The sequence below is a fragment of the Grus americana genome, chromosome 9 (assembly GCF_028858705.1).
Source record: "Grus americana isolate bGruAme1 chromosome 9, bGruAme1.mat, whole genome shotgun sequence".
In the NCBI taxonomy this organism is placed as follows: domain Eukaryota; kingdom Metazoa; phylum Chordata; class Aves; order Gruiformes; family Gruidae; genus Grus; species Grus americana.
In genome coordinates, this window is record NC_072860.1 from 14,493,706 (window position 1) to 14,516,394 (window position 22,689).

Genomic DNA, 22,689 nt, shown 5'->3' on the forward strand with positions numbered 1-22,689 from the left:
ACTGCATTGCATACATACAAAACAGTAAGTAATGCTTTAAAATGGAAGAGCAATGAGGTTGTTTCACTATTAGGTTCCTTGAAGAAGTAGTGAAGTTCTTCCAAAAACTGGGACATTCTGAAGCAACAACAAACTACATGCAGAAGCACACTAACAATGACTGAGTTAACACTCCAATCATCTAGACACCAACTAAAATGCTTTATCCTCCTCTTCATCTGGATAAAGAAAAATACATTAAAATCATCAAGTACTTAACTACCTTTGAAGACACAACCCCTGGTCAAATCTCTCTAAAACTGACCAACTTTTGCCTAAGTTTCAGAAGACAAGAGTAAGCATAACCATAGTATATCCTTAGGTAAATTGTCTGAAAAGCAAACACCTCAAAGTTGCAAGAATTATATCCATGGATGTTTCAGCCTCAAATATTAGCAAAGATATGGTATTACAGAAGTTGCAATCTGAGGAAAAAGTCACAAAAATGCAACGAGGTAAGATTTCAATGGGAAAACACCCTATTTAGCAAGTACAACAGTTTCAGTAGTATCCAATATAACAGAAGATCCAATTCTCTCTGAACTTTCATCTAATAAAAGAAAAAAAACAAAAAACAATATTCACTTACTAACCAGATCCTCAACTTACTGTCAAGAATTTCTGGATTCTTAATGTAAATATTATTCAACTGAGTCTGAAAGAACTTGTACTAGGGCCTCAGTAACATTTAGAAAATGGGAAGCAGTCCGCAAAGTGGCCTTCCTCAAGTTAACTGAAGAGCTGACTTGCAGCAACACATACTCACAACTGAAATTGAGGCCTGAGCTGATTTTAAAAGTTAACTGTGTCATCATGCCATATGCTCTATTAGCTAACTATATCACTGAAATAAAAACTGATACTGAAGTTTCCCCCAGAGCAAGTACTTTTGGTTTCTGTTATGAAGACAAGCTTCTGCTTTAACTGTTTTTTATTTTAATTTAGCTAGCAAGAATAAAAAAAATTTCCACACTGGATAACTGAGAGGGAGCTAAGAAAGCAAGAATGTCTACAGAGATGCCACACAGTGCAGAGAACCAGGGCCACATGCCATCTCGTAGAAATGTGGCCAACCCACTCCAAAGGGTACTAACTTTGAGGAGTGCTGACCCAATCCAGTCTACTTCAGACTAAAATCTAGGGTTGTTTCCCTAATTCAGCTCAGAAAGCCGGGGTGGACAGAGCTGAGAAAGATGAACAATATGTTTTATATTCCTAGAAGTTTCAGTCCCAGTCAGACTGCTGATAAATCTGAGCAAGAGTTTATCTTACTGCAACCATCAATTTTACAAAAATTTCAGAGACAGGACCTCTTTCTTTGGAATGTAAAAACATATTAACAGCATTTTTAATACATTCTGTCCAATTCATAAAGGTCATGAATTCAAGTTATGGTTAAAAAACCTTAATGATTACCAGGGGAGAGCTGGTTTTTTGTTCAGTAAGGATTACCGAAACCACTACATTTTTTTCTTCAAAATTTCCCACACTGGATATTTAGTATTATGAATAGCCAGCATGTAAGCACGATTCTTGAGGCAATCTTCATGCAAAAGCACTCCAAGTGAAATAAATTAGACTGCTTACATATATGAAATTCTACACATTCAACCTTCTCTAGCCAAATTGCCATTTTATACCAAAAAGTCTTTATATAGATAGCTATAAAATAATATATAAAAAACCACCCAACCAAAAAACCCACACTTAAGACAGACAAGGCAAGAAAGGCAGCACAGCCAACTCCATTGCCAGAGTCTGTAGAGACTCTTTTAGAATTCCCTTTTTCTGACACCTGTGCAAATGGACTTCGTTATTGCCAGGAAAAGGAGTATCTTTGAAGTAGTAAACTACTTCATGTTTCTAGCTATAACTAGTAATATTTTTAATTTTAGAACACTATTTCAATATTGTCAACTGCAGCACACAACCCATTAAAAACAGGTTTTAAATGCACAAAAAGATTATGTGTATAAACAGAAGTCTGCTTCATTTTTTTCCCTCAGAAGTGTTAGACTTACGCATGCAAGTGTTCCTCCTCTTATACTTTTAAAAAGATAAACACATCATATATCTGTACCTTTACAAGAACTGTACCTTTTCAAGAAGGTAATGAAGTGCCTAAATTAGAAGCAGAACTTATATGCAGAATTATTACCACACTATTTGAAGATAAATATCAAATTCTTTACCAAAGTGAAATTAAGTCTATCCCATGTCTCCGTATGCGGATATCTTTCTTTGGTCTCTTAATAAACTGACTCACCTTACCAATTATCAGAATACCAATAACAAGGTATTTTAACTACAACCAAGAAATCACAAGCACAAAACATACTACACAATGCTGAGACTGTACAGGAGGAAATTTACTTAAAACTGTCACTAGTCTCAAGCTGATTTTAATTACAGGCCACTGCTATCCATTTAAAGTACTAGGCATCATTACACTTGGCTGGTTGAAGCAACGGCAACGGGAAATACCACATTACAGAAGACATAGAAAATAAAAAAACCCAGCTTTTTCACAGACTGTTTTAAGGAGGTCACATTTGGTTACCAATTTTGTTACTAATTTGAAGTTCTTACAGTTATTTCACTTAAAATCTAACACTGTTGTAATAATGTCAATTTCATAACACTGGATGTTCACACTGACTAGTTACTGCTCTAAGTCAAATCATTTAAAGCCATAATTATATATTTAAGAACCAGGTCAAGTTTGTAGATAGCTGAACTAAAGTTTTATTGATAGAATTACAAAGGAGAGGACAACATTAAAAAGGCTCAAATAAGAAAACAGCACCATTCATTCTTCCGCATCCGAATAGAAAGTCACCAAAAAACCCAAAACCTTTAATTCCTTCATACGTATCTAAATATGCAAAATATCGATAAAATGCATAGTTTTCAGGAATATTTAATTTCCCCCATTTTAAACCTAAAGATACATTTCTTTGCATAAAGTAATGTCTATTTTTTTCCTCGAAAGAACAGCATTTGATTGCCAAGTTAAAAATTCTACTAAAAAGATACACAAAGTTGACAGCAGATCCTGACTGCAGCCTTCACAAACATTCTCACCTATCATGGACAGGCAGGTCTTGGATATAGTGCAGTAACTTGGCAGAAAAAGCAGAAAATAAATGTATGAAGCTTTTTTTCTTTTTTAGTATTATTAAAAAAACCAAACAAACTAAAAGTAGCACGCTTTTTGGAAGAAATATCTATATGAGAAATAACTTGCAAGTTGAGCTTGAAACTTTCTGTCGGAACATTATCGGCTATTTAAGTTGGGGACACATCACAACTCCTCTAAAAGGCACACTTAAAAATCTGCTATGAAGTAATATGAACCTGCAGCACAACTGAATATGTCATCCAGTCTGCTCCCAAATCTTCATGGAAAGAGGACAGGCAGGAGCAGACTGAAGGTCTTCCCAGTAACTCCAGCCGTCCTCCAAAGCATCTTTCCCAAGGAATCCCCTCACTCTTTACCCCCATCATGCAGTGGTCACACCATAAAAAGATGTTTCCAGGAAAACAACAGCCAGGAGCAGCCTGCCATGAACAAGAACTCCCCTGACATATTTCTGCGGAAAGGAGCAGGTTAAAAATTAGAGACTCCAGTTGACAGCATAAATTGCTTGCAAAGTACTAGCCTTCTGCGTTATCACCTTTCAGACAAACAGTTTGGGAACATACACATACACTCTGTAATAAACAATCACTCAGTGAACTAGTAAATGCAAAGTTAATGCAACACACCCAAGAAGCATGACACCTATTATGCACACACAGATGAACTGAATTCAACACAAAATAGGGTCATATGGTCGCAACATAAAACTTCTTACAAGACCAGGAAACAGGCCACGTGGCCCACCTAGGCAACACCACATTCCCTTTTTCTGCTCTTGCAAAATGAAGCCAGCACACATCAAGTTGTCTGCTGTTTCAAGTTTACTACTACTAGGTGTGGAGTTATTAAAACAATGAAAATCTGTATGTGGATATGAGAAGAAACTATGCCTTGCAGGTTAGAATATCAAAGGCTAATAGATCAGTATCTAATTCAATGACAGGGAGAAAACGGAGTACTGCATAGATCTTCAAGACAGTTTAAAAAAAACAACAAAACAAACACACACCCAGAATAAGAAAAATTGTAGTCAACACTGAAATTTACCAGGTAAAAATAAAAAGCACAACTGCAGTATATTAAGCTTCTGATATAAGACTTCAACATTCTGATCCACCAAAGAATGAATCCTGTTCATACATGTCCCACAAATATTATGTCTAGGTTTTCATCATGGAGTTGGTTAGCATCAACTGAGTATTGAAGGGAAACACAGAGTTCCTGTAAGTAAAAGACTTCTGTAACTGACCTATTTTCACAACTACCTTTTGTGAACTTACACAATAAAAAAAAACCCATAGCAAGAGTACTATCTTCTGAAAACCTACATAAGGAGATGAAATAAATGCTGCAGAAGAAAACACTCCACACACAGCAATGCAGATTTATGTTTTGCCTGTACCTGTGTTTCCACTACAACATAAATTCAAAGCAGTTTTGGTACTATGAAGGAAGAAGTACATCTGTATGACACTAACTATGCAGTAAGCCAAATAAATTTGGCTACAGTGTTTGTTATTAGTACAATTCAGACACAGGTTACTTTGTCAAAAGACAAGAATGCAGAACTTTACAAATTTTACTCCTAAAGGTAAACTAACAAACTACTTTCAGCCATTAGTAGATCCTGACAATCAATCAAGGAGAAACCACTCTCACTGCTTCCCTGCAGAAGTTTCCAAATGAAGTCAGGATTCTGTATTTAAGCTCAGGTTTTTTTCCAGACAGCCATGCAGGAAATTCAAAATTATATGTAAGTAGTTCAACAAGACTTATGGGAACATTTTAAGTGAAGCATTACAAATACTCTAAACTAAGAATTAGCAGTGTTTTACTACACTTTAATATGCAACAAACAAAGGAGAAAAAGATCACTGTAGCATTAGAGCTTTCTTATTTACTTTAAGTTAACTTTGCACTTTAGATATACACTTTGTGATGTTTTAGAGATTTTTCAGCAGGAACATTTGCCTGAGTCCTACCTTAGATTAAAACCATTCAAACTCATTCATTAACCTGTTACAAATGGACTAAAAAAATACTCCTCAGAAATTGTTCAAGTGAATAAAGATACATGGAAAGACAGTCTACATAAAGTAATCTACAACAACAAATCACAGAAGAAAAAATTGTTTTAAGCAGTTAGGGCCAGTCAAAAGCCTCAAAGTATGTGAAACAAGTCAACTGTTGATTTGTAACAGCACGTGTGTTACTATGCAAAACAAAAACACAATGACAAAAAGCACATGGCTTCTAACGTAAAGGCAAAATACCTTTCCTTCTTAACACTGCATGTAGCAGCAAAAGCAAGAACCGATCGGCTTGAGCACAAAGTGAGAGAAGTCAGCCTTTACCTATCAAAGCCTGGAAAAGGTTACTTTGGAAGATGCTGATGACACGCTCTATGGAGTTTCGCAGCTGCCGGTCCTCCGCCTGGCTCAGCTTGGAGCGGTACTCCTCCAGGAGGCGCAGGGCTCGCTGGGTATCTGCAAGCGGAGACCAGACACACCGGTGACCCCGGCGCACCAGGTAGGAGGACCGGGGATGCACGCGCCGGGGAAGCAACAAGCCTCCGCGCTCAGGACCGCCCCAGCCCAGCCCGGCCCGGCCGCTCCTTTGTTCGCAGCTGGGAGAGAGCGGGCGGGACCGTGCCTCTCGGCGGGCTCGCACCGCCCGCGGACCGGCGACTCCCGGCAGCCGCCCCTCCTCGCCCGTCCCGCCGCCGCCGCCGCCGCAGCAGCAGCAGCTGTCAGGCAGCGACTCCGACAGCTGCCGGGGCCCCTCGGCGTGCGGCGCTCACCTTGTTTCCTGACGGGCATGGCGCTCCAGAGCCGCGGCGCTCCGCCGACAGCCGGTGCTCCGCCTCACAAACTTTGAGCCCGACTTGGGGCGGCGCGGCGGGGGCGGCGGCGCGGCTCCCCCTGCCGGCTGGGCGCGGGGAGGGGGCGGCGGCCGCCCCGCCTAACCGACCGACCGACCCACCGACCGACCCGCACAGCCGCCGGCCGGCGAACAAGCAGCTCCGCTCGGGGCTCCCACCGGCGCCCGCCGCAGCGCCTCCGCGAAGGACGGACCGGACCGAGCCGGGCCGGACGATGCAGCGGGACAGGCTGGGCCGGCACCGGAGCGGGCAGGGCTGGGGCACTCGCGCCGCCCGCCACCTCCCGCTCGCACCGCTCGGAAATTCCAAACTTTCCAGCCAAAATGGCGGCCTGGAGGCTGTGGGGAGCGCGCCCCCCCCCCACGTGACCGGGCCCAGCAGCTGCCCAATCAGGGCTCGGCTCGGCTCGGGGCCGGTACCTAGTCGACGGGGCGGGGGGGGGGGGGGGGGGGGGAGGAGGCAAGGTGAGCGCTCGCCGCCCGCCTTAAAGGAGCCGGCGCGCGGCGCCTGGCTCCGCCCAGCCCCACGGGAAGGGGCGGTGGCCCCCGAGACCCGCCCTGCCAGCCAGGCCCCTCGGCGGGCCTGGAGCTCCCGCTGCGCACCGGCGGGGTCAGGGGAGCGGGGCGTCCGCTACCCAGCGCTGAGGCCCCCCGCTCCGGCCAGCCCCTCAGCGGCGGGCAGACCGCGGCCGCCGGCGGCGAGGTTCCTCCCTCCCTCCCGCCGGCACAGATGGTGCGGCCTCCCCGGCGGGAACGGGACCGGCACGGTCCCGCCAACGAATCCCACCCTCGAGCGTCCCCGGCGCTGATAGCCGCCGCCCCGCTGCGGGCGTGAGGCGCTCGCGGGTGCTCCGGGCGGGCGGGACAGCTCCAGGTGTGCCACCAAAGTTACCTGGCAGTACCGGTTATCCCCCTTTAAGTGCCGTTTACCAGATGCCCCTAGTAGGAGTTAATGGGCAAAATAAATAACCGCGTTGGCACTGACCCCGGCAGAGTCCCAGGCGGGGATCAGCTCCCGTTGTGCTGCCGACTGCAGAGCACACAGACGGAGGTGTTCCTCCCTCCAGGGAGCTGACAGCCTCCTCACATGGCGTGAGGCGATGGGACAGGCAGGATCGCAGGTACCTCACGGACGGTACCGGCCCACGCGATAAGCAATACACGGAGCGTGGGCATCCACCTGTGGCTGGTCTTTTCCTTTGGTCATCCTGGCGAAGAACAGCATGAGAAGGAGAGGAAGGCCTTATCTGAAGGAAGATAAATAGCTTTGCTGTAGAGGACATAAGGTTAACATGAGGATGTCATGGGAGAAAGCGTGAAAAACCTTGCTTATCTGAAAATTTAAGAAATGGTCTGTGTAGGCTAACATAACGGACTGATCATGAAATCATGAAAGCTACTTTCTCAAAACTGGCATGGAAATGGTAACGAGGTGCCTCCAAAGGCAATACAAACAGCTTAGATTTTTACATGATAGCAAAGAGGAGACAGAGTGCAGAAATGGGTGACTTGGATAGAAACATGCACGAGGTAAATGATCTTTGCAGCATATTCTAGATGCCCATTAAAGGGAAAATGTATATTAAAACTGTTGAATTTAGGGGTAACTCAAATGCTTGTACTGAGGGGAATGTTACTTATTTCTCAATCAGATCAATGATCAGCCAGAACCTCAGATCTGAAACACTTCAAACTCTGTATGTATGTGCATATGAGAGGCAGAGAGAGACTTGAAAGTTCAAAGCAAATCCTGCTGATGTGATTTTTTTGATCCATGTTTGCATCTCCATTTACACTTTTTTGATTTAGACACAACTAAAAATGTACAAGAGCTTACCCCAGGTACCTTAAAAGAATCTTCTGGGCAACTCTTGCAAATTTGAAGTCTAAAAATCAGGACTAGATTTGGCTGTGGCAAAGTCCTGATCTTAAAGAAAACTTACACTGCAACAAATCTAACCCAGATCTAGAAAAGGACCCTCTTCTCCCCCTCTCCCCCCCCCCCCCCAGACTCCCATGTTTTGTACTTAGATTTGCACCAGGAGTTTCTCCTCCTCCCACAGCTATGTACTGCAAAATTGTTCTCATACCTCATTGAGGAAAACAGAATATACATTTAGTGCTGACTGACACACATTTCCCATTTTCTCCTTTCTCGTTGTATTTTCATACTTTCAGCATTTTGGCACTAACTGGTACCAGTTCATATATTTTGAAATGGAAGCATGCTAAGAAAGAACATTGGCAGAAGCCTCCATCATCTGGCCTCATCAGTTCTCACTGTTTACAACAGCAATAAATGCACTCTAAAGGGGCCATAGTCCTCTTGATGTCAGAGAAATATATATACAGAAGAAGAGGAAGAACAGCCTAAATTTAGCTAGCAGAAAGGAGACATCTGCAGCAGTTAGGTTGGTTTTGCTGACTGACAAAAAGGTATTATTACAAAGCAAAAAAAAAGAAATTTGTTTGCAATTAAAGGAACCACCATAAAGAAACTACTTTTTCCTAAACAGGATTTGATGTTTCCAAGGCTTTTTATTTTAAATAAGAGATAATCCCATTACATATGGTCATTGTGCTGAGGATAGAGAAATAATCCCATATATAACACCCTGAGACAGCATTTCTCACTTGTTACTAATGCTCCAGGAAAGAAAAAAAAGAAAACATCAAAGAGGGGGTCAGGATGATGGATCAGCAAGCCAGGAAGCAATTAGGTGAGCCTTATTGTACCTCAGAGAGCGGTGTTAGTTCCCGGCACTTCTGTTTCAGTTCTAGGAGTATATTTGTTGATTGAAAGTGGTTGAACCAGAAAGCACAGTGTTAAACTTCAGTATATAAAGTGGTTTTGAAATTCCAGTGCATATAGAAAATATGCCATGAGTAGAAAATGGCATTTTTACTAGCACATTGCAGTAAGAGTCAGCGTTGCAAAACAGTCATTTACTACACATTGTCTTTTCAGGCTCCAGTTTTCAAGAAATTGTGTAGTTCCCTTGGAGGCGGGGGGGAAACTGGGTATGAACCAGAACATCATTTATGCCACAGCTTAAGCAGTATCATTTAAATCAAACCGTTATAGGCAGCACACAGAAAGGCTTGTACTTAAATTGACCACTGGTGTGGTCAGCATACAAGTCAGCGTTACGCTGTGCTCAACACGTCCTGGCTGTGCTCCAGAAAGACCCTTGGCATAGGAACTCCACAACAATTATACCGAGAAGCAGCCTGTCACCGTTGTAGCCCTCTTGGCTCCAGAAGCAGACGAGGATCTGACCGGCAGCCCCCTCTCTCACCGTTAAAACCCTTCTTTTGTGACCCCTGCCAGCAGCCTGTGTGACACCCTCAGTCTGGGACCATACCTCTGGCAGGAGCAGGCAGCTTGCTACAACGCAGTGTTGCTCTGCCTCTCCAAGGAGAGGGTGCTTAGGGGGCATTGCGATATGGGAACAGGCAGCTGTTGACAGCAAGGAGGCCAGCACAGTGCATGTCACCCAGATGTGGAAGAACTTCCATAACAGCCACCTGATCCTAGCCCATGCCATTCATGCACACAGGGAAGAGCAGGCCCCGTGCAAGAGGCTAATAAACCCAGTTTACAAACCCACAGTAAAACAGAGACAGTGCTTTCCCATTTTGAGAAACTACATCAGGGCTCGTTGGCAGCTGCCTGCTCTGAAAATGATCACAGTAGTGACCCCTGCCAGGGATTTTTACCTGATTGTACACCAGCTCCCACTTTGAAAATGGCTCTTTATGGTCTAGAAATGTCACCTTTATGGCTGGCACCCCACCGCAAGGAACGGGAATGCTGTCAGGCTCTTGCGTCTTGCAGCAGTCATGCTTTGGCAGAGCAATACAACGTGGAGGGGTCTGACTTCACACCAGCTCCCTGGTGGACCCCTTGGGTCCCACTGGAACAAGTTGACAACCACGTGGACTGCTCAAAATGACAATGTAAGAAGATGTGTTGTAGCTGGCACCCCACACAGTAACTGGAGAAGTATGATGAACTCACATCAGGAGACTTCAAGAAACATACACTAGATTCACGCATAACACACCGATCAACACAGCAACAACCATTTGAAAGTCAAGACAAAAAGGACATCAGACATCAGCACATTGCAAGAGGTTACAGTTACCAGTATGGCCAAGAAAATACAATAGTAACGAGCTCAGACAAACTGTTACAGCAGAAGGCGGGTAGACTAAATCATTAAGTACTGGTACACGTATTCATATTCAAGCTGGACACTGGTGTATAAGGTGGCATTTTGCTAGAATCAATAATATGAACTTTAGCAAAAAGAATTGCTGCCAGTTGAAGAATAATGAGTAAAACTCAAGAGCTTTTTTATATTGGGCTTACTAATAAAACACAAGAAAATTGATCCTTTCTATCTTATGTTTGTCATCTGTTTCATGCCCAAAGTCACTACATAGTATACAGAGCAGACGATTTCCCTTTTTCATACAGAACCAGGAATTGTTACTCATAAAAGGATCTCTGACAGCTGCAGAAAAGCTTTCACTTCACTTCCCCTGCAGACTCAATGCAATGCTTCACAGCTAACTGGGGAAGCAATAAAACTAATGAAGCCTAATTTCCCCTGGCTAATAAGGAATGAAGCCTGAGTGAAGTTGGCTTGTTCATTATGCTTCCACTCATCTGGATTGTCTGATAAGACTGGATCATGTGCTACAGCCTTACCTTCCCGGAGCTGTTTCAGGAGAGTGACTTTCCTTTATCATCCGTAATTTTGTGGGTTATAAGAAATGCAAAAAACTTCTTATAGAAGCATTCTGCTTGAATGAAAGCATGGAAGCATATGTCTTTTTTCTGCAAGAGCTACTACATATAGCTAATTTTCATGAGGCTACTAAAGATTAAAGCTAGTCTTTTCATTACATTGTGCAGTTATTGTGTCACACAACCCAATGAGTCGTGTGCCTGTCATACACACTGTTAATAGTCAAAATATGAGCTCACTCTTTTCTGTCATCTTTGTTCTTGTGGGTAAAATAAGTTGCTGCTATCACACACAGAAAGATCCAATCTTATTCCAGTTGTTAAAATCAAAGTTTTATTAAAAATCATAGTTTAATTTATTTAATTAAACCTACTCAACAGAATTCTTATGGGATCATCTTACACATCTCTGTTAGATTTTAATCTTTCTTATACAGAGCAGATCGTTTCCCCAGTAATACAAGCGTCATATTTTTTAATTTGTGAACTCTATATTCAGTGTTTGTCCTCATAACTGAAACTTGTCTTAGGTTAATTCGATCTGGATCAGAATACAAAGATGCCTTTATTCGTAGGGTTAGAGAGTCCAGCTGAGTATGACTAGTAGGATGAACGTGTTCCTGTTTACAGAGAAAATAAGAGAGAACTGGTCTTTTTTTTTTTAAATAAAAAAAAATTCTTTTTCCTATCATTGTGCAGTTTGTGTGCTCTTGTTTGAGCTCTTGTTCAAATAGGGATTGTATGCCTTGTGTATAAAGACATCTCATCTTTCTTTTGCTCTTCTAATAAGGTGTATGTATTCAGTTTGGGACAGTTCACAATTCTACAAAAGAGTGAGTTTTGTTATTCCAGTAACCTCAGGAACTAGAGCATTATAGAAAATTATGTGTGAGTTCTATTTCATTATTTAGAATGTTTTATTTAAATATATTTACCTAATGTATAGAATAGTGTAATTGGAATTTCTATAAACAATTACAATTCAGTGCCTGGCTGCTAATGCTCCAACGCCTTCTGGAAAGCCACAAAACATCAAAACCAAAAGTGTACAGAACAATATTAATTATAACCATTAACAATTACTGCCAATATGACATGCATCAACTTAGATCATCTTCTTCCACACTTTCTATAATCAGGGCTGTGTTATATAATATCAGCTTAACAGCTTCTTAGTTGACTTCCTGATGTAAAGATAAACATCATTATATAACCTGCCTACTTTAACTTTCCCAGGCAAATTAAGCAGAGAGGTTGGTGTATTGTATGGACTGAGTTTGTCTGTGTGAAAACCCGACCCAAGAAGTAAACCCTCAAAGAGCGGGTTAGAAGCTCTTCAGCAGCGTTTTCCTGTCAGGAGTGCAGCGGTTGCGTTGGGTTTTGCCTGATGAAATGCTAAGATGTGTGTTTAGAAAGTTAATTTGGGAATTTTTCTATGGTCAAGTGTTACCCAATTCAACCAAAATCTATTCAAAATATCATATAACAAATCCACCCCAAAGAGCAAGATTATCTAATTCAGACAAAACACGAGAAAGTGCTGATAAACCTCACTGTAGGAATCAGACACAGGCTATGCAAAGCACCACCACCTCCCAGAATGCACAGAAGCCCCTTTTACTCTAGCGCCTTTTCTTTATTTCTGTGGCACGGTCCCCAGCATGCCTTGAAGTGGAGCCGCTACCCACAGCTCTGTTTACTCTGTGCTAATTTCCAGGCAGCTGCTCTCAGGAGGAGCCACCTCGGCCGGAGTCCTTCCACTGTCTTAGTGCCAGCTCAGACCCTTAGGTACAAGCCTAACCCCCCCGGAGTACAGAAAGTGGTGCGCCTGAACCACGCGATCCAGTAGCACACAGCAAAATGACATCACAGCATATCACATCAAGATACCTTTGTTTTCCCAACCCAAACAATGTAGTATTTGTAGCAGAGAGCATGGGATTGTGCCCAGTCTTATGCCTCTTACTCAAGGGTAAGATCTACATACGGCTGCTGCCACCACATTGTCCATCACATGCACCTGAAGAAACAAATATTCTTTGTATTTTGGGATTACAGGTACACATAGCTAGATTACGTGAGTGGAAAAACTAGAAATGGAGTTTGACACTGATTTTTATAGTCATCAAGATCATACTTGTCAGAAAGTACCTTCTTTTAACAACTAAGAATCTGTCTCCAAATAAACAGAGTTGTCTTGCAAGGTATTAAGACATTCTCATTCACACCAAACATTATTTCCAAACACTGCAGGAACACACTGAGCATATGGAGCTCTTACAGTAACTGCTCTCTCTCTCTCTCCTGGGATGACAGACAGCTTATCTAAAGTTCCCTCTTCCTATGGCAACACCTACCTCTTGAGTTCACCAGCTAATTGGAGAAATACATATTTGTGAGCTGTTAGCAAGAGCACAGCAGACAAACTGTAGCTTCACAAACTATAGCTTCTTCTGTAGCACCCTGCCTGCTACAGGCTATGGGTACCCAAGTCACAAGCTTCCTCTCTCCTGTCCCTCCTTACACCCTGCTGCTCAAGATTGTAGAAGTTTTCTGCAAAGAGATCAGTTGAGAGGAGTTGTTGCTGGAGCCAGCATGCTCAGCTGGCCCTCAGGGTTACCAATGGTCTTGAGCAGGTAATTGAATTATCAGGCACACCTTCCCTTTAATGGGTTTTCTTCCTCCCTGTTTGTGTAGAAGCTTTGGGAGGATAAAGGTGAGTATGTTTCACAGCTATATGAAAGAAAAGAGTAGTGCTAAAAGGGAATGCAGCTAGAGAATTCAAGAAAAGTTTTGTCTTGCTTGGAATTTAATGAATAATTTACATCGTAGGAGGGAGAGGCTGCCAGTGACTGTAGCTGAGGGGTGAGTCCTCCAGTGAACAACTGCAGAGCTGGAGCAACTCTGGATGAAGTGAGGAAACCAGGAAAACTGTATCCAGCTATGCAGGGATCTACTGATAAAGAGGACCTAGGGGCTGCAGAAATTGTCCACAGTTAATGCATCCTGCCCTTCGCTCCAGGTGAAGTGAGCAGTCAGGGGTGCTGAGCTCCTGTTAACAGCAAGCATCCTGCAGCACCTACACAGCTTGTCTGTTATATTTTTCTATGTGTTTAGGTGTAGAAAGTCCTTGCAAACGTGCTCTGTTTCCAAGAAAGGACTTTGCAGAGAGCCCTCGTGAATTTTGTAAAAACCACCCTTTAAATCCTACTGGTATTGTGTATACTCTTACTGAATAGAAAAGAGGTTGCCAGAGTCCAAAGGAACCTGTTACTGATTCATGCGCAGATTCCAGATTGTCCTTTCCGTAAATCCTCTATGATACATAGCTCATTTAAGCTTTGTAACTTGCGTATGACTTATCTTGTCCCAATTCCCTGATCAAATAAAATTGCAAGTTGAGGTCAATGGAAGTTTTAACAGTTTCTGATGATAAGTTCCCAGGGAGTTTATATTAGACTCTCAGAATCAGAACTACTTCTGAACACACTGACCTACGCGTTTTGCTGCTGCTGGCAAAGGCTGACATGGACAGCTAACTTCTCCGGGTGGGTCCAAGGATCCAGGATTTCTGTGTGCTACAGAAAGCTACAGGGAAGCTGGCTGCAATAATCAAACATACACACTCAGAGAGCTTCTATTCCTTCCGTTTGATTTGCTCCTCAAAATACAGCATCTTTTGAAATAATATATCAATCTTTCTTATTTTCAGATTTTCATTTGGCGGGGGGAGGAATCTTCCACTAACCACAACTGTGGTTTTTGCAAAGTAAAAAGTGATATCACCAGAGGCCGTACCACATTCCTTCTCAGATCTACACTATTGCAACAGCAGAGCGCATTGAGTAACTAGTTTGTCTGATACCAAGACTGACTCATAAGGACAAGAAAAGTTGAAAGACAGGTGTATGCTTGCAGTTCTCATCCCATTCCCTTGATAATTTATAAACATGGCAGAAGAAAACATTAACTTGGTGATGTGCAGGCCCCTCTTCTGGAACGGTTTACATTTATCTATTTGCTTAATGCCAACAGCAGCAAATTTCCTTTATTTATTGCAGAGTCCATGTGGACTAGGACTTAGAGGTAAAATATTTTCCCTTTTCTTTCATCAGTAAATACTTTACACTCTGCAGAGACAGATTTATAGAAGAAACGTGGGGTGACATGAAGAGCTATTGGAAAAGAAATGCTGTGAAGTTGAATAGTGTAGAGATCAAAGTCGTACCAGGCAGGCGGGAAGGCAAGAAATGCGGGTATTCAACACAGGATGACTGTGAGCCCTTACCGAGATGTGACCATGAAAGGGGAGATGACTGATGCAGGCTTCAGGAGAGAAATTTTCAGCAGGTAGCATTATCCTGATGGCCCTGTACAAAACACTAGTGAGATCTCACCCAGAGTAACATATAGCCATAGCCATCTATGTTCAACAAAGGTGAATTCACACGAGAAGGCAGAGGCAAGCTCCTGGGATAATGACCAGAGTGGAGTGCCTTAGAGGATGGCCTAAGGTTGGCTGGGCTATTGAGGAAAAAGAACAAGGCTCCCCCAGAAAGCAGAAGGCTTCCTGGGACAAGAGCAGTGAGGTTTGGAGCTGCTTCCTAACTAGAAGAGTGCAGACAAGTCACTGAGCTGATTTCAGGGTGGGACTTGAAGCCCCATATCACAGTGTCCTTTCAGTTCCATGTCCTACAGGCTTGGTGCCTTTTGCTTTGGATGCTCAAAGACTGCATCATGAAGTTAACAAGAAAAGCAGATTTCACAGCCAGATTCACGCTGCATCTGCATTGAAATTGCTCTGTATTGAGGGGAAACAGGGTACAAAGATGTAGATTTTGGTTTTGCTTTATTCCAGTAAATTCTCTCACACACACATCAAAACTGCACTGCATTTATGTTTTTGCTCTAGAATTGCTATGAACTTCCAGGCCTGTGCACTAAGGGTAGACTTGAGAGAAGAGCTCAGTCCACCATCGTTGGTCTGGATTCAAGGACTCCTACTTACTTTCCTCATCAGAAACAGCTCAGTAGTCTCACAGATCTCCTGGCATCGTGCAGATGCAGAGCATGCCTCACATTTCAGAAACTCACTAAGGATTTACTCAATTATTAATTAAAATCTCATTTGATTATGATTCTATCACATGCTGGAGGAAGTATCCAGTTTTATTGCGAACAGTTAATTTAGACTCTCTGAAGGCGTTCCGTCATTTAAAATAAAACCAGCAGTCCAAAGAAAGAAAACTATATCGTTATTTATGGCATTACATTACAATTCAGATGGGATTAACTAACTCTGTTTCTAATATTTTTAACAATATAATATGATGAAACATGCTGGCTGTGTTAATTACCGTTTGTTAAGGCTACTTAAGCAGGGTACATCTTTGGCATAGTTCCAGTGAATTTCTGATGCATCTCTGCCTCTGCAGATTTCATTTTTCTCTGCTTTGGCTTAATGTAACTAAAAATGATAATTTTGTGGGTAGTCCCTGCACAGTGAGCCACATGCTCATATTTATATCAGAAACAGCTCATACCTTCAAGCAATTAGCAACTGAAGTGTGCTACTTTCTATCTGTGGCCAGAATTCGCTGCTAGATACCCATCGTGGCTGGTTTTTATACAGGCCCGCAGAACTGCAAGCGTCAAAGGGACGTTGCATGAGAATAAAGTGGTCCCCTCAGATCTCAGTTGCTTGATTCCTTGCTTGTGGACTTCATTTGTGTTTCTGCAGTCAGTCAGGAAGCATTTGATTCTGCTGCTACCCTGCTCCCTGCTGCCCCAGCACAAAGGGCACTGTGCTCTCCACACCGGGCCACGGCATCTTGCTGGCCAGCCGCACCGACGAGGGGACCGAAGGAGACTCGGCTGCCTTTCAGCCCTTATTGACTCACGGCGCTTCAGAAATTTCACTACCCATGCAGTAAGCGCTAGTAAGTAAACTATGTGGTCTAGCCCCAGTAAGTTTAAATTAACATTTCCACACAATACAAACACTTGCTGCTTTTTACATTTTTGTGGCAAGCTATTTCTGTAAACTCTTTGGATGGATGAAAAGTACTTTTGAAAATGTGGAAAACACATAAAACTCCTCCAAATACCCTGCAGGTCTTAACAGCCCACACGTGGACCAACTCCATTTCATTGCTGGTGTCCGCAATGGAAAGCAGACCGCCAGCCCCAGGCAGCCGGAGTCCGATCCCTCACTCACAACAGTGTCACTATTAAAGCCGAGGAAATCACTCCACAATCACCACAGTCAGAATTAAATCATCAGCCTTGTATCACGCCAGTTTCAGCAATGTATATATTGAAAGCAGAACGCAGCTTTTCATTTTACAGACCCCTAAAAGCTTTTCAATGTCCGCGGAGACCTGGGGAGTCACTTTTAGCCTCATTAAACAATAGCCTTAATTTCTTGGTTCACTTTTACAATACCTTTAAAAGCAGCCCAGGACTTCCACAGACCATTTTAGGAAAACCACTCAGCCAGAAGGAAAGATGAGGTGGCACGTGGGAAGTGCAAAATAAGTCCCTGCTAGTTTGTGTTGATGGAGCAGCACAAGCTGGCAGGGATCTGGGGCACCCAGGCTTAGCACGCACGGTGTACCAGGCTTGCTGCTCCTGGTGGCCTCTTCATCCTGGAAGGCTGCAGGGGAACACCAGCTTTTCTTAGAAGTTATGGGGAGGCACAGCTGGGGACCAAGTTCCCCTGACCGGCTGAGATGACTTAAGCTTTGTCAGCTTGACCCAGAGACAGTTTCAGAAATGCCCCTCGGGAATGGGAACAGCCGCGGTGCCTGGGCTGCCCAGTAAGTGCAGTGTGCTCTCACACAGCGGGGACCCTCAGGGACGGCCAGAAGGCTTCCTGGGACACGGGCACTCCACCACAGCATTTATTTTTCTCTAAGTGGTCACGGACTCTGCCAGAAACAACCTGTAAACTTTCTTCTTACTAAGGAGCTACGTTACGTGGACTCAGATCCGTTACGCCGATCCCTCCAGCAGCACTGGTGGAACAACTCTTCCTAAAAGCGACCATTTAAATTTCTGTTGCTCGTGCAAAAGCAGATAGGGTATTTCATCTCTGCTTACACTTCAACATCTTATTCCTCTTCTTACTGGCTAGCATGTTATTGCCAGTATTTCAAGAAGCTGTACGTTTGGTGGTGATGTACCATTTGCAGGCAGAACGGTTCCCCTGGCAGTGCTGTACCAGGGGTTCAGCACCCCCTGCACCAAAGCAGTTTCAGTGAAGCTTTCTCTTGAAGCTCTCCTGTCATCTCATGCACCCATGGTCCTTATAACTATTTGTACATAGTATACCTTGCAGCTCACTGCAATAATATTAAAACTGATTTTTAAATATAAATAAAAATGCCTTTAAAGTTTTTGAAAGACTCTGTATTGCCATTCCTGAACTCAGTAATCTCCAACAACAGATGCTGTGCAGGCAGCCAAAATAAAGCTTTCTTCAAGCTCTTTTACAAAGCACCTGAACATTGCCATAGAAGGGTGCGAACACTTCCTCTTCAGTGTCTCAGATAAGATTATTGATAAGAAATACCAAAACTGCCTACCCTCATTCCACCTGCCCTCTGGGAAATGGGCTGAAACAAACTTCTTCCAGAGCAGCCATCAGGCTGTAACTCCTGGCAGTCACTACCAATTATCAATCTTGTTTGATTAAATACTATATTGCAAGTTGTCCAGGTTTACAAGCACACTCTTTCAAAACATCTATAGGTTTGTCTGGGTTTTTTTAATTCCACAGAGTGAATTTTTTGAACCAGTACCAATCTGAGCAGAGGGTGGGAAGGGTCTAAATTAGCAATGGTTTTGTGTGCCCGTGTGCGGCTTTCCAGGTCAGACACACTTCACAACAGTACAGTAACACTAGGAAAGTCCCTGCCTCCACTGAGCAACATTTTGGGCAGATGAGAAAAATAACATATTTTCTCACAGTGGGGGAGGCAGCTAGATTGTTTGCCCTAATGAATATTTCTGGCAATTTTACTACGCTAAATTACAGCAAGAAGTTCTCTACAATCTCACATTGCTTCTTCCAGCTCTTCAAAACGCTTACATGGGGCCTCTGCCACTTTTTCTGACTGTATTAGACCACAGAATTATCATTAAGTTGGGGTACACTTACAAGGGGACATGGATAGTTTTAATGTAAACAGCCAACTCACGTGCTCTGCAGCAGAACAACGTATCTACACATTCCTTTCCCTTAGATTAGTTGTGAAATTTTTCTGCTTAACACCTAATGCTGCTAACATTTGGGGTACAGCTGCAAAAATAGCTCCATTTCTGGCAGGCTCATGACATCATTCATAACTGCTGCAGCAAACCTCGGGGCTGCTGTTCTTAATTTGGGCTATAATGCATCTCCAGTGCTGGCCCTTTGCAGAGGAAGATGGAAGATCTCTCTCTCCTCTACTTTCATCAGCAAAAAGCAACAGGCAAAGTTTACAGGTTGCCTACACTGTGCTGAGGAGGGAAAATTACCACGTAATGAGACTGATAAGGGGCAGATAGACTTGTCTGAGGCTGGAGTCCATGCAATTGAGGAGCTGAGAGCATGAAGATAGACACCTGCCCTTCTGGCCTGGGTAAGTCCCCGGGATGTGCCGGAGCACTCCGAGTGTGTCCCGTCCGTTCCAGGCTTCAGCGGAGCAGCAGCAAAGGCTCTGGGGTGCCCGCTTCCCACCCAAGGCAGCGCAGCGGCTGCCTTCGGACACAGAAACCCACCAAGCAAGGTGGGGAATCTGACCCTGTTCGTGGGTTTTTGCGTTGGACTTTCTGCTCCTAAAGCCCCCCCGCACACACACATTTTCAAAAGGCTCTTGCTTTAGCAGTTTGATCCCATAGCCAGCTGCAGTCAGTGCTCTGCAATCTTCTAGATTTGATTTTCTTCAAAATAGGAAGTGCCGTTGCATTTCTACCCATGAAACTAAGAGCAGAATGGGAAAAACCATGCATATGCAAATGGTTATGCATAACTGTCTAAAGTTCTTAAAAGATTGCTTGGAAAGTAGATGTGGAAATTTCACAGATTTTCAGCATGACTCAGGGAGCATCCAAACAGTAAGCGTGACTCATGGACTGCGTAGGCATGTACAGGTATGTGGGTAGGATGCTGGAAGCCATATGGTTTCCTGCAGGAGCTGAATATCAGCACAAGTGGTAGTGGTGGGGAGAAGAAATGTGATGTTTTATCACACAACCAGCTACTCAAGCACTGCCTGTCCAAGAACTGCTAATGGAGCAGAGCCTGGCGAGGGCTGCCTTCCATCAGCACTGCAGAATAACGTGACTCCTCTAAAGAATGGGATCTATTTACAGGAAACTCTTCGGAGCACAATGAAATTTAAGGGGGTGAGAGGCAATTATATTCCAAAATAATTTAGTTTTGTTGAAACTGGTCTTTGAAGAACTCTCTATAGGAGGCCACAGTCTGGCAGAAAAGGGACATCATGTGGGACCCTGGCAATATTTGGGCTTTGTGAAAGCAGCTGGAAGCAATTTCATCTGAACTCTAATGTTTAAAAATGAACAGCCAAGCTTGGATCCAGAGCAAGACACCTACCCCACAGAGCCAAAGGAGTTGTACCTGCTTAGCCCCGTCTAAATGCGTTATGAAATACTGTAATTAAATATTCAGGTGAACTTCTCCAGTCAAAGAACAGGTGTGCTGCAGTTGTCAGTTCCTGGCGCTGAACAGCGCACAGACCCACCGTTGCTGAGGACGAGGCAAGTCTGAAAAGCGGCTGCACCACCAGGGAATTCAATGATCCCCCTTTTCCCCCCCCACAAGAGCCACAAGAATTTACAGGGTTGTTTTCCCTCAGGGGGAAGAAACAAGGGGGTAAAAGAGACGTGGATTTTGTGACTTCACACGAGTAGCATGAGCCAGGGCAGACACTATCGATCAAAGGGGATCTACACATGATAAATAGACACTGCCCCTTCTTATCTGACAGCTGCAGCCTGTCATTTATTTCCTGCAAGACAAAAGTAAATTGAAGGAGAAGAGTGGATATTTTTCCCCCCATTATTCTTCCTGCAGCAAATTCTTCCCCCACTTCAAAGCCCATAAAGAAACTGAAAATAAGGGGGTAAATAGCAGTTACAGGACTCAAATGGAGATTTTTTTTAGTTAAAAGTCAGTATCAATGCAACATCGCATGTGTGGACATGGTGCATTTGCAGCTTCAGTCTCAAGTCTGACACAAGCAGGAGACACGTGAGGAAATCAGAATGAATTCACGTTTCTTTTTGTCAGCCAAAGGTACCCAAGGACAGGAGGCACAGATCCTGCTTTGGGTTTGGATCTCACAGGTGCTGGGTGTCTGGAGATGGGACTGAGCTGATCTTACCCATGCTCACAGCAAACCTGATCTCCTGCAGAGCTGGGGTAACACTTCCTTTGCACAGTGCAAGTGCTACTTGGAGTTCCTCTCCAAAGAAAATTTCCACCAAAAATGGGGACTGTTTTGCCTGAAAGCATCAAAATCCTGGAGAAAGCCTGTGCAGTGGGATGCAAATCTCTTTTTGAGATCTGTAAAGACAGAATTACTCTGGGGCATTTGACCTACGTCACGTCCTGCGGTGCGTGGCTTTCACAGCGATGGAAAACCCTGTTCTCATCGCAGTGGAGACACCCACAGATAGCAGAGTGTTACTCTGCTTTTGGGGTAAGTGAAAATTTTGCTGATAAATACTTACAGATGAGGTAATACCCTTCTGTCAGTGTCGCTTTTACATTATAGCGGATTCAGTGAAGGAAAAGAGACAGCCAGCCATCTTGATCTAACAATACATGAGAAAAACCGGAATGGCAGAAATAAAACACTAGCCTCTGAGCTGTCAGAACATCTATGCTGATATGGGAACAGGCAGGAAGACAGCAGAGGGAGAGCAGGTTACAAAAACAGTGATCAACCATGAAAGTTTCCTTCCAAAAGCCATTTGAAAAGCATGGGCACTGAATAGTCATGTTCAGAAGCTGATTAGGGTGTTTGTCCATTATCTCCTGTTGGCCTCTGCAGGAGCAACATTATCTGCTTTCAAACGTATTGCTGGTACAATTTTAGCTAGAGTCTTCGGGTGCAGTGCTGCTCCATCTTTTGTAGTTAGTGGGTGTAGAGAACATAGATTAGAGACTCTCTTTCAGCTCCCTGGACAGCTATGACACCTGAGCCAGTTTATATCGAGGACAGTTCAGGCACAGCAGCAAAAGTGAAGCAGGCAACTACCGGCAATGCGTGAAGTGAGTACAAACTCCTGTGCAGGTCCTACATCCACTCCACTTGTGGTTGATGCACTTCGTGTTTCATTCTTGACTTCACAAGATCAAGTCTTTACAAACAAATGAAGCACTACTAAACAGACAAGCCCTGTTAAGTCTTACACAGCTTTTAGATGTTAATCTTTCCCCAGAATCAGTGATTTAATTAATTAATTTTAATTTAACATAATAAAGATGTCTCTGTAAGGACTTGAACATAACTGATCATGAAATAATTGCAATATCAGTGACATATAATTAAGTTATGTTTATCTGCACAAGCAGCTGGCTGGGCGGCTGGGTCCCTGCTGTCAGAGGGGTAGAGCGCCAAGCCCTGCTCCAGGGATGGCACGTTCCCGAAGCAACAAAACTAACAAGTTCCTTCAAGCCAGGGGGTAGAGACCTCCTTGATCCAGTGTGGAGCTAATGGAGGCATGGCCCAGGAAGGGCAGGATCAGAGGGGCAGAAGGGATGTCAAACCTTTTTAAAAGGAAACTCAGCACAAGTTCAGTAGGTCCCTGGATGGAAGCTCAGGTGCAGGGTGCATTTCTAGTTGCTTTTTCCATCACA

At 43.6% G+C, this 22,689-nt stretch overlaps 1 protein-coding gene across 10 annotated transcripts in view; it reads right to left on the reverse strand.

Annotated features, from left to right (window-relative positions):
• Positions 1–6,414, reverse strand: part of DLG1 (discs large MAGUK scaffold protein 1) — a 158,954-nt gene extending 152,540 nt beyond the window's left edge. For 6 of the 10 annotated variants that reach the window (XM_054835160.1, XM_054835158.1, XM_054835162.1 and 3 more), the window contains exons 1-2: positions 5,982–6,407; positions 5,536–5,667 (exon numbers count right to left, since the gene is read on the reverse strand). In XM_054835160.1, coding sequence (XP_054691135.1) covers positions 5,536–5,667; positions 5,982–6,000 — 151 coding nt within the window. In that variant the 5' untranslated portion in view covers positions 6,001–6,407. Of the gene's footprint in view, positions 1–5,535; positions 5,668–5,981 lie in introns of all 10 variants that reach the window. The other 4 variants (XM_054835173.1, XM_054835172.1, XM_054835154.1 and 1 more) reach the window with 2 other exon arrangements.
• Positions 6,415–22,689: the final 16,275 nt, after the last annotated feature.